This window comes from Tachypleus tridentatus, chromosome 6 (genome assembly GCF_004210375.1).
Source record: "Tachypleus tridentatus isolate NWPU-2018 chromosome 6, ASM421037v1, whole genome shotgun sequence".
Lineage (NCBI taxonomy): Eukaryota > Metazoa > Arthropoda > Merostomata > Xiphosura > Limulidae > Tachypleus > Tachypleus tridentatus.
The window spans coordinates 74,002,759-74,015,931 of NC_134830.1; the positions used below are offsets into that span (position 1 = coordinate 74,002,759).

General features: G+C 30.8%; 1 protein-coding gene across 1 annotated transcript in view; it reads right to left on the reverse strand.

Moving 5' to 3' along the window:
• Positions 1–13,173, reverse strand: part of LOC143252810 (adenylate cyclase 1-like) — a 122,392-nt gene that overhangs the window by 22,762 nt on the left and 86,457 nt on the right. The window contains exons 9-12 of the mRNA XM_076505531.1: positions 11,598–11,638; positions 5,831–5,975; positions 4,754–4,851; positions 2,094–2,178 (exon numbers count right to left, since the gene is read on the reverse strand). Of these exons, the coding sequence (XP_076361646.1) occupies positions 2,094–2,178; positions 4,754–4,851; positions 5,831–5,975; positions 11,598–11,638 (369 nt within the window). The remainder of the gene's footprint in view (positions 1–2,093; positions 2,179–4,753; positions 4,852–5,830; positions 5,976–11,597; positions 11,639–13,173) is intronic.

Below are 13,173 nucleotides of genomic sequence, written 5' to 3' on the forward strand. Positions count from 1 at the left end.
TTCTTAAATGGGAGCAAATTTAGAAAAAAAATTAAATTATTTCTATAACATAAAATCTTCGTAAAAATAAGTAATTAATGATAAAATTCATAAGTAATCTAAACTAATCAATATGATTAACTCTATACGTGTTGTGTAATGGATTAGTATGAAAGTTTTATTAGTAATTTGTAATTATTCTCATATTAACTACTATGATAGAGAAAACATTGTGCCAACAAGAAATATAATCACGGTAGTTAATAAAACGAAGCGAATAATAATTTGCATCAGCATAAAAATTATATGACACCAGAAAATAGAATGCACTTACGTGTCTCAGTGACAGTCAATGTTATTTTTGTCGTATGATAACCCTTTCTATTCGGCATAGTTCAATACAGGTAATAAGTTCAGAGTTTAGCCTTTTTTTTGCATCAGTACAACATTTTGTAAACTTTTCTTTAAAGAGATAATTACAGAAAGAACTGTTGTGCCTTAGAAATCCTGTATTTAATATTCAGTGTCTTAAAATTTTATTCAATTTATAAAACAATGATGTTTCGGAACTGAAAACTTTTAAATGAAAGATGTTAGTTAAAGCACATAATCTTGAACTAAAGCTCTTGAGCTGAAAAGAGGGATTACTCACTGAAATTCGAACAATAAGAGAGTTATATTGTTTTTTAGATGGTGCGTATTGCTAAAGATAATTTATACACTTAAAATTACATCTAATAAAATAGTACAACAGGTTTAATCCTAAATGAGATAATTAAAAATTCTGTTGAAACTTATTTCCAATAAAACATAGTTTCTATATATATATGTATATTAAAGTAATCGTTTTTAATTATTTTTTAAAAATAAAATGCATTATTTTATAATTTTCTTATAAAATAGATATATGATTATATGTACAGCTGTTTTTAACAAAGTTACATCGATAATTCTTTCTTGGTTATTAATACAAATCAGATTAGTAATATTGATATCTAAGTACTTAACCTGTGATTGTGCCTGTTTAATTTCAAAACAAATAAAAGAGTTGAAACAAGATAGAATAAAACTAAAAACATTCGACTTAAATACAATAGTGCACTATTACACTATAAAACATAATATTGTAGTTATTATATTTGTTTTCTGTTTGGACAACAAATTCATTTCCTTTAGTTTAGTTAACGGTAGAAAGCAGAACAGCTTTATTAACAAAATACACATCAATTGCTTTCGACGTAATTATATCCTCCATACCTACAAATCTACAAAATAGCAAAGGCAAAGGTAAAAAATACTTGCCACATAACGAGATATTCAGTTAATAAAAAATAAAAAATATGACAAGATATTTTTTTGCGCCTTTGTAATTGATGTAATTATACAAATATTGCATTTGAACTAATCATGCACTTCACAGTTCACTAATAAATTTGTATTTTAGTAGAAAATGCTTTCTGTCGTCGACTTCTTTTAGCCTAAGGCCTTTACACAGGTTGGTTTGGTTGTGTAAATATCTATAAAATATCTTTGGATGACGTCTAAAATATAAGTTCCTGTACTCTATAAATTCTATTGACGGCTCATAATAAATATATATGATTCATGAAATGAAGATAAACTTTAAGGAGAAAGTCCCCACTTCTAATCAAACTTGAAATTAAGTCATTGTGGTAGAATTATCCTACATTTCATTCAATAAACAAGAAAAAGTTTAGACAGAAAGAGTTTTGCTACCCCAAAATAGGTCATATAGGAACATATTTAATTAAAAAATTGCATTACATGAAACATGATATATATAGATATAATCAAACATTCCAAAGATAATTAATTATTTGCTAGTTTTAATCCAATGAAAGATAATGATGCAACAATTCGTAACATATCATAATAGATTATAAATATTCAGTATATTTCGGATATAGTGCTGTTTTATTTGAATGCTACTGTAGCATAAAGCATTAATATAAAAGATATCAGAGAGGTATTAACTTATATACACCTACACAAATCCCAGTTTCTGCTAATATATTGTGAATTTCATTTAAAAAATTTCAATTCTGAATCTAACGCAATTTAAAAATTTCAGTGTCAGCTTGAAACATACTTACCTTTGCATTTGCAGCTAACCCTAAGCTCAAAAGCAATGTCATCCATGCAAAGGCAGCTAAGAATAGTACAACCAGCATGACAGTTCTAGGAAAAAAAAAAAGTTCAACAGTTCAAAAAACTTATTTTATGTAAGAGAATTTCCCCGCTGGATCAGCGTTTAGTTTCCGAACTTACAAAGCTATAGTTTGTTTGTTTTTGAATTTCGCACAAAGCTACTCGAGGGCTATCTGTGCTAGCCGTCCCTAATTTAGCAGTGTAAGACTAGAGGAAAGGCAACTAGTCATCACCACCCACCGCCAACTCTTGGGCTACTCTTTTACCAGCAAATAGTGGGATTGACTGTAACATTATAACGCCTCACGGCTGAAAGGGCGAGCATGTTTGGTGCGACGGGGATGCGAACCCGCGACTCTCAGATTGCGACTCGCACTCCTTAACAACACGCTTGGCCATGCCGGGCCCAAAGCTATATTTCAGAGCTCATTTTTACGCGGTGAAGAAAGCATAAATAGCTCATTGTGTAACTTTCCATCAGAAATCCAACAAGATGTAAGACAAAAAGATCAAACCAACAAAAACAGTGTTTTGGAAAATATACTATGACTCCTTTTAAAGACATGCCTACGAATTAAAATTCAGTTAGTATTCAATCACGAAGAAAATTAATTCCAAAGATTACGAATTAGTAAAGTTATTATAAAACGCCAATTTTCTTGTATGGTTTTTCTAAAGTATACAGGACCTCAAATGATCACAGACATTACCACTTTATCTGAGAAAAATTACAAGTCTGTTTATTTGCTTGGTCTTGATAGATCACAAATTGTGTTTGACAGTCATAAATGAATATATTCTTATTAGATGATTCAAAAGAGTTAGAAAGTTATACTTTTATTTACAACAAAATACAGATATTGAGGAACTAATACTGATAAATATATAACTTACAAAACAATACTAGCGGGATTCGAGTAGCAGTGAGCATTTAACATAATATTGCACCTGGAAATAGTCATATTATTACATAAGTGAAAGCTATAAGAAAATGAATTTATAGCAAAGAGAAATTCTTGAAAGATAGAAAAATTTATCGTATTCTCTAGTATTAAATTGTTAAAAGACTAATGTAAGTTGCCCAAATCAAATAGGTTGAGGATACTTCATAGGATTATCAACTCATGATTTTAAGCCATATTATACCATCAAAATAAAGTGTTTGTGGAAAACGACTTGATGACCTTTACTGTAAATTTTATATGTAAAGATTTTATAATTACATCAAGGAAAATAACTGGAGTAAAATCTGCATTGTATAATAAAGTGTCTGGCTTACCAGAGTTTCGTCTTTGTAAATCTGTAAAATATCTTATTTTGCTTGTTACCAAGCTATAATTTTAAATATCCTAAAACTTAGTTAAATTGTAATTTCGATTCCGAAGTTAAATAAATGTCGATATTTTCCATTTTATGATACTTGCCAACAAGATTGATACTCACAATTTTTTAATACAAATATATTTGAATATAAAAAAACAGTAATGTTTAGTATGAATAATGATTTATGAACAAAAATTTCATAAACTTGAAAAAAAGAATAGCGAGTCTTTTCTCTGATCTGGAATTTCCTTGATGTATTATCAATGTTTCACGATGATTGAGTTAATTGCGAGTTAAGTCGTTACAATTCACTTAACAGGGAACTAGCTAGCTCTGTGTTCTTCGTTCTTTGTCGGCCATACGCCGAGTTTTTCACCGCTGAAATTATGTAAAGTCTTCACAAAAATACTAATGTCTGATGTGAATTCGTTGAAGATAAATGGTTTATTCGAAATTAATAAACGTTTCTTGTCTAATATCTGAAGTTCCCAATTAATAAGCTAGCCGTTCATAATATAGCAGTGTAAAACTAGAGGGAAGGCAGCTAGCCAACATCACCCACCGCCAACTCTTGGGCTATTCTTTTACCAACGAATAGTGAGATTGATCGTCACATTATAATGCCTCCAAGGCTGTAAGAGCTAGCATGTTAGGTATGACATGGATTCGAATCCACGATCCTCAGATTACGAGTGTCTTAACCACCTGGCCATGCTGGGCCTCATACAAAAAGACAAACCCAGTTTTATTGAATTTACCGAACCGACTATCTTGATATTTGGGGCTAGAAACAGAGTTACGTAAAGAACTACTATAACAAGACACTTTTAATGACGAACTAGAACAAACAGGACAGACCAACGATGAACCTCTGAAGATCACACATAAATGGCCGTCTTATGGCTTTGCGATAGTTATACAAGAAGTATTTTTTTGTAAAAATAAGAAATATTTTAGTGTAAGAAATAAAATTATCACACAGTATATATTGAATTATGCCACGATGCTTTATAGCGGAAGGCTTATATCTATATTATTATTTTTAATTTCTTCAAAGCGAATAACATGAATGTCTCGCTTTATAAGTTATTGCTTTTGCTTGCTTGATTTATATATATATATATATATTGTACATAAATTATAATAGTAAAAATATCCTGATTTTATATATATATTGTACATAAATTATAATAGTAAAAATGTCCTGAATTATTTAAGTTACACTTTAGAATAGCAGTGAAATAAGTAACAAAGTACAGCAGTAGACACATAGAAATCTTACCTTGGCAGCACAATAGCTTGAATGCACCCTAAACACAATAACACAGCTAAACAGCAGATAATCCTGTTTCCAAAACCATGGTCTTTCTCTTCGTGAAACTAAAGAAAAATAAAATTAGCTATGGTTTATTTATTACATTAATATACATTTTTCTCCATTTACGGTTGTTAGGGCAGCAGAAATTAAACTAATAATTGTGACAAATAAACAATCAGCTACGCGATCTTCATTTCTTAATTAAGCTTGAAAGAAAGACTTGTCGCTATTTTAAATTAAGGCTACTTTTATCTAATTTATGAATCCACGTTTTCTTTTTATATTTTTACAAGAAAACTAGCAGTCAACTTCGTGAAATACCCATAGTTTTGAAGATATCACTCTTTATTAAAATAAAAACATCAAGTTACTTATGAAAATTATTTACTTGTGTTCGAACAAATTATTCCACGTTTTTATTAACCATTTTGTAATTTTTGCACAACGTTTTACTTCACTTCCATAAAACAGAAGGCTCTCCAAGTGATTCTACTAGAATTAATGTGTTTAACCAGAAATGTTAAAATATTTTAAAAAATTAATTAAGTAAAGAATAATTATGAAACTTCTTGAAGTTTGTATATCGACATTTACTGAAGCTCAAATGAACGAATAACATGGAGATTGTATGATTTATTTTTAGTTGAAACTAGAAATAATATTGAATACAGATAGTAGTGCAAATAAATAATATAAAATTTAGGATAGTTATAGAAACCTTACAATAGCAGTAGCATCAGCATTGCAATAGTTCATTCGTATCATCCTTAAAGTACGCTCCCTAGTGGCACATCGGTATGTCTTGAATTACTATAATTATGTTTTCTTTTTAACAAAATATTCATGCCTACTTTCTCTTTTGAGTTAATTACTTTGAAAAATGTGAAGTTTATGCAGACATGAAGACTTGTTATTCAGTATACAAAATAGAATGTTAAAGTCTTTAAGAAAACAAGCATCAAAGGTTACCCTTAACCCATAATATAAATGCCATCTTTATGTTTACTAAAGCAGAAATTCATATCCAGTAGTAATTTTTACCTGTCGCTCTTTCTTTTTGTCTTTGAAACAAAGAGTGATGATATTGACGTGAGTAGCTTTTTCCATGTCCACACTTCTGGCTTCTATGGCCTGGGCCAAGTATTTGTTGACCCTATTACTCGGTTGGTGATAATCAGCAGAGTGTCTGAAAGAAAGGGCTGATAATGTATACGTGTACTTCTCGAAACTCATTTATATCTAAAACTTTCACGAGTTCAACAGATCTGAATATGCAGTCAGCTCAAGTCGATTTATTTATCCAAAATCAGGCCTATCCTCACCTATTATAAGTATTCGGATATTTTCAGATATATTTCAGTTCTAGTTTTAGATTTTTTAGTTATCGAAATTAAATGAATTTGTTTTTTATGCCACAGAATCACATTTTTTAATAAATATAAATAACGCCTGAGGATCGTAAAAACTTAATACATATTTGGAGTCGCACCAATTGACTTATTTGTAGTATAATATCGTATCTTTTTTAGAATGAGACATCGTTCAAAAGTATTGTTACGATTTATGAATTTTTATATTCAAGCTAATTCTTCAAATACTCTCAAACGTTTTAGTTGAGTCCTAAAATTATTAAAAAACAATATATTTAAAAAAACGAATTGTGCTTAATTTTCGCAGACTTAATGATTTGTTCTAATTTTGAAGGTGTCCACACAGCTGCAACAACTAAAACGTATTCTAAAATTATTTGATTTGAAGGGTTTTACCTGTTAGTTGCCCATGTTACCTGTATCTTTTAAGTCATACTACGCTTGATGTGTTTGTCTATAGGTTTTAACTGTCACTATATAGGAATAGAATAATAACTGTTATTCATTTTAGCAACAGTCTTTAATGTAACTCTTTAAAAGTTAATGTTAATTGACGAAGGGAAAGGAAATTTAAAAGCTTGATTTGTTAAAGCATACACAAGGAAGGATATTTCGTTATATATATTAAATGTGAAGTATATAAGCTTATATGACTATCATAATGCTAAGTAAGAAGTATAAATGAACATTTAAAGAGTAGTACGCTACAGTGATATATATGTTTCGTCTTTATGATTTGTATGACGAAAAACTTTACGACATCGTTTAATGTACTTATCTTTAAAAGGTTTTAACCATTATTTTATAACAAGTATGTTACGAGGGATATTTTATAGATGTATTTCCAGAAAATAAGACGATACAATGTCTATGCAGAGAGAGAAACATTGTTTTCTACATTGATTCTTCTTTCTTTCTTCTAAGCACTTTTCAATCTGCCATTCATTTATTTATCGACGGATTAACTTAGAACTAGGTGGGGTTAGAACTTAGTTCAATACGTTTAGAAACTTTTTTTAATTTAGATATTTTTAAAGATTAAATGAGTTCAAATGTTAAACAACCTAAAAATGTATATTTTAGGATTCTGTGCGGTCGTATTTATAGAAACCAAGATAAACTTTCATGCGCCCAACACATTGATATACAATAGAGTTGAATTTTCACACTTTGAATCTTTTTAGGAGGTTCAGAGTTCACTAAAAACAACAACAATTTTTGACTTTCTGGTTAATTAATCAGTCACATTTTGATCAATTTACAGGGGATTTGATACAGAGATAACTTCCCAGAGATCCAACAAATTGATAAACAGAACCTGTATACTTGCTCGTTTTAGTAATTATATGCCACAAAAAGCGTTATTAAAGTAATTTTAGGGTTTTGTGATAACTTCTACTTCGCCATATTCCGGTCAGTTTATTTGAGATTTAGTACAAAAATACCTTGTTACAGGTAACGAACGTATACCTACAAAAATGAAGGATGTGACTATTGTTGGTTATTTTAGACTTTAGAGAGTTCAAAGGTTATTTAAACTCATCATTTTAGGGATCTTGGTCAATTACTTAGCCTTCTTTTGACGGAATGACACAGAATGTAGTACAAAGATAGTGTTTTTTATAGGCAGTTTACCCTAACAAACTAATGTATCTGATTTTCTCATTTTTAGTAATTACTGGGTGATGAAGATGTTACAGAAAGAATACTTTTATTATTTTCGGCGCTTACTCCGCAGTATTTTAGCAAATTTACATGGTATATAGTAAAAAGATATTTTATTACAGGTCCCATTTCTGTTTTTTTTTAATGGGGTTGAAAGGCTAAATAAACCCATAACTTTAGGGGTTTTGATCCTTCCCTCGACTATATTTCGACCAAATTACGTAGATTTAGTAAAAATATCTGTTTGCAGGTAATAAAGAAATATAAAGACAATTTTAGAATTTTTGTCTTTTCCTTAAGTTTTCAGCGAGAAAAGCAAAATTTGAGGTTTTCATGTATATGCCAATCAAATTACAGGGGATTTTTCACAGAGATTCATTCCCGTGGGTGCTAAGCAGTGATATAGACAATTTTCGATTTTTTTGCACTTTTCACGATTTTACTGGTGTTAAAATTGGTCCTTTTAGTATGTTTCATTCTCCTACAAATGTTGTTTTCTGTAATTTACTTTAAAATTTTGTGACAGATGTTAACTACAATAATCGAATTTATGTAGGAAATATATTTTATCTTCTGTTTAACAGAGGGATGACAAAGTAAACAGCTCATTTTAATCACTACAGTGTCTAAAATATAAGGATTAGGATGATGTCATTGCAAAGGTGTGGGAGGTGTTACACGAGGAAGCAACTGTATCATTTATCGAATGTCGGCTCATGGGTGCCATTGTTGCATAATGTGAATAAAGCTCATGTTGTATGTTTCAGTCGCGTACCTGAGACAGTCATAATGCATTTCATATGAGTAGCTACGGACATTACTCCTACCGGCTTTTTGTATACAGGCAACTTTTCTTATGATTGTATTTTTCAGGTTAAGCATGTTAGGAGGGTTATTCAAGCAGATACCTAACCTCAGAAGAGTTACTGATGTTATTCCGGGTAAAGTGGATTCAGGCATATACACCTCTGTGTTAAATTTCTATTGTTGTTGCAAGAACGACATGATATCGCTGATTGGCCACCAGTGTTGCCAAATCCGCATTAATATTTTGAGAACCGCGATTTAAGGTTTTTTGGATTTGTTTTATTGTGATATGTCTTATTTGTAAAATGGTTTTAAGAATGGTTTTGGAAATTTGTTAGGTTTATATAAGCCTATTTCATTGAAATTTTGGAATAATTTTATCTCCATTCTTGTTTTATTAAAAATACACCCAAAATCATGCATATTTTGGCCTGCCCACTCGACACATTCTACACAATAACTAGGCAACTCAAATAATTATTTTGAGGATGAGACATAAAGAGCGGTTTTATAAGTCAGTGCAGCTTTTTGGGGCTTGTTTTGAGTTGCAGTGATGTTTGTTTTGGGCTTATTTTAAAGAACTCTACCACCTTTTTTTTTTTTTCGCGAGACTTGGCAGCTGCTGGTACAATGAAGCTACTATCCTGGAACATACAACGACATTAGTAGCATATTTATGACATTTATGAATAAAATTAAATTACTTCTGGGGTGGCTTTTCTGTATTAACATGTCTTCTGTCATACCTTCGCTATGACGCCATCCTATGGTTTAAACTTTGTAGTGTAACTACCTTTATAGGTTCTTAGTGAAGGATGCGCATTAGAAATATGTGCGGTACCACTGTGAGTTTGTTACAGCTTGAAAACATCTCATAACGTTTTCTGTAAGATTTTATGAAAATCACAAATCTGGAAAAAAAGTTAGCCATGTCTTGTTACTTATACTGGCATTTGTACACATGATTAAATACTACCATTAAAATAGACGACATTATAAAAAGAATTATGGTTCAATCGTTTACATTTTCTCTCAGACTTAAAAAATGTTTACAGTTAATAATCTTATTGTTTGCAAATGTGTTAAAGTAATTTAAATTCTTCATTGGTTGTGCAGAATTGATTGTATTTAAGGACTATTGTAATGCCTCAAGTTGAAAGAAAAATATGATTTAATGTCCTGCATATTTATTTTTATTTTCTGTTTTTATTTGAGTGAGAATACCTTACCGTTGAAAATATTATTCATAATAAAGATAATACTATGATTAGACCGATAGTAGATAATTTTCTTTAGTCTACTGGTCATAAAAAGTAAGATAACTCTTTTACACAAGGAAATAAGTTCTAAACTACAAATAACTTCTCCAGATTTCTCCCTAATAAGAAAATTGTCAAGGAAAAGACAAACATCTATTGGCTTTCCTAATGTTACAACTAAAAAAAATAGCTGGGGCAATCTGTCTTCATCAAACCTACAATGACATACAGTTGAGATGGGAAAATAATCAATATATCATTAACTAGCTGTCCCACCATTTGACATCCAACTAAATTATTATCAAAAAATTACCCAGACAAGGAAAGCTGGTGTTTCGAAGTTAGAGATTTGGGCAATAATTTGGAGACCAAAAATTCAGTCGAGATTATAACTCGTTCTTTAAAAAAAAATAAGTAGATGAGAAATTGAATAAAGTTATACAATTAAAGTTTACTCAATAAGTGACATAATTAAAATAGATTAATGTCATAAAATGAAGTTGATTAAGTAAGATTTAAGCAAGGAAATGACATATACATGTTTAGGAAAAACGTATTAATGTCATAAGGAAAGCACGAGAATAAATTTGTCAACTAGGGCACATCCAAGAATAGCAGACAAAAAGACGTACCTTCCTTGAATATTCGACTTAATTAGAAGACTGAGAACCACCAACAGGGATGGTCTTTCTTATTTAATTAGATAACGACAGCTTTCGACTTCCTTAGATAGTTGGAGGCCCGTAATTGCAATATAAATGTTTTAAAGTAAAAATATCACTGCTTGATACAGGTACGTCACCATAAACTAAGAAAACATTTCACTTTGTGCAAAAGCAATCATATCAATTTGTGAAATATATATATATATATATATATACACATAAGGTCATGTGAAAAAGTTAGGACACCCTATAAAAGCCTGTGTATTTTTGTAACATTTTTGGATATATAGATATTTAATCTCAATTTTAATAATACTGAGAGTTATATGAATATAACTAAACAATTAAAACTGAAGAAAAGACTTTTCAAGATCTTCTGTAAATGTAATTCTACAAAAATGCATATTCTAACTTAGGAAAAAGTTAGGACACTCTACCCCCTAATAGCTAGTGTTACCCCCTTTGGCTGAAAGAATTCTGCATTGAGGAGTGGGGGCAAACTTCAGACCGATATCAGAGACTGTTACAAGAAGCGTCTCACTGCAGTTATTTCAGCCAAAGGGGGTAACACTAGCTATTAGGAGGTAGGGCGTCCTAACTTTTCCTCAGTTAGAATATACATTTTTGTAGAATTACATTTACAGAAGATCTTGAAAAGCCTTTTCTTCAGTTTTAATTGTTTAGTTATATTTCTATAATATTTCAGTATTGTTGAAATTGAGATTAAATATCTATATATCCAAAAATGTTACAGAAAAACACAGGCTTTCATAGGGTGTCCTAACTTTTTCACATGACTGTATGTCATAATAATTTTACAAGTCAAAATTTACCTGCTGTGTATGCTACAATTTCTGCAACAACTTGTTTTATTTCTTTTTTCAAGTTTTAAAATTGTTTAAAACTAATTCATCTTTAAAGTACTGGTTTTACCACCTCTCAGTTTTTACATTATTTTCTCTTCTTTGCACTTTATACATTGACGTTTTGTAGATTAAAAGATTTGACTTTGATGTTTAAAAGTAAAAGTTTCATTGCTTACCTCTTTTTAAAAGGTTTCCGGAACTTATCTGTCATTTTAGGCTAAAACGATAAAATAAAATAAATTCTGTGTAAGTTATGTTAAATTTCACGAGTTTGTTGGATAAATGTGTTAAAATTCAATATATTATTTGTAATATATTATTGTAACTCTAACATAATTTGGTTCTATAAACTTTAACATCATATAACATAGATTCAAAACAACTCGCTACATTAAAACAAACTTACACAAACAAAATAAATGCTAAGCGAACAGAATAGCTTTCGCTTTCAGCAATTTTAGTTAAAACAATTGCAGTGTATATATATGCCAGTCATGTCTCCTTCCTTATCCTGGGTTAATCACGATGCAGGATGTTAGGTCAGTTTACTATGTCAGAAGACGACATTCACACTAATAAAACAACAACAAAAATTCGTTGTATGCCTTTTTTTTTCTGGGGGGGGGGAGCGTGGTGCGTTATAAGAAAGGAGGTAAATTTTCAATATTCAATTAGAATAGTCCACGATTTGGTGGTGGGTGGTGTGTGTTGATTAGGTGGCTTCTTTCTAGCTTGTCGCACCAGAATTAGTTACGACTATTGTAGGTAAACCTAGAGTAACAGTGCGCGAAATTTCGCAAACTGTTGGTCTGTATTCTACTACTTTGCTCGTCCTAGCACCCATTAGCTCATTTTTAATTGTATCTCAAAACATAATAGTAGTGGTTCTATAATAAAAAAAATATTCACAAGGATGGAACATTGTTTTGAATTTCGCGCAAAATTACTTACGGGCTATCTGCGCTAGCCTAATTTAGCAGTGTAAGACTAGAGGGAAGGCAGCTAGTCATAACCACCCACTGCCAACCCTTGAGCTACTCTTTTATTAACGAATAGTGCGATTGACCCTAACTTTATAACGCTCCGATGGCTGCAAGGGCGAGCATTTTTGGTGCGACGGGGATCCGAACCCGCGATCCTCAGATTACGAATCGAACGCCTTAATCTACCTGCCCATGCTGGGCCTATGATGAAACTAAAGGTAAGTGGTTAATCTACAGCACTGAACAAAATTCTGTATTTTGCTTAATCTTTCTGGCACTTGATAAGTGTTACGTAACATGTCTGTTTATTGAAGGAATGAAAGACTGGGAGCGTATTCCTTAAAGACTTGAAGAACATTAAGACACATCAAACAAATTTTCAATTGTAAAAGACTTATTTCAATTACTAATGCAAAAATTCAAATTTTGCAAAATTGAACTGAGAAAATACACTGATAATTTAACTGATAGAACATGAAGTATGTAAAAAGACTAAAAAGATTTCACTCCATGTGTCAGTCGGTATAGATATGTACAGGTAGGAGACTGATTTATCCAGTTTACTGATCTGAATAATGAAGCAGGCCTTATTTAAAGATTGCTAATTTGTTTCAATAACGCACAAAGAACCCATTTTTCGATGATAAACACACAAATCGACGTTTCTTGTGATTGAAATTAAACTTTAAATTCCAGTTCTTCTAGTAAAGTTGCATTCATATAGCAGATAAATTCAATACTTATATTCACACGTTTACTATTTTTAACC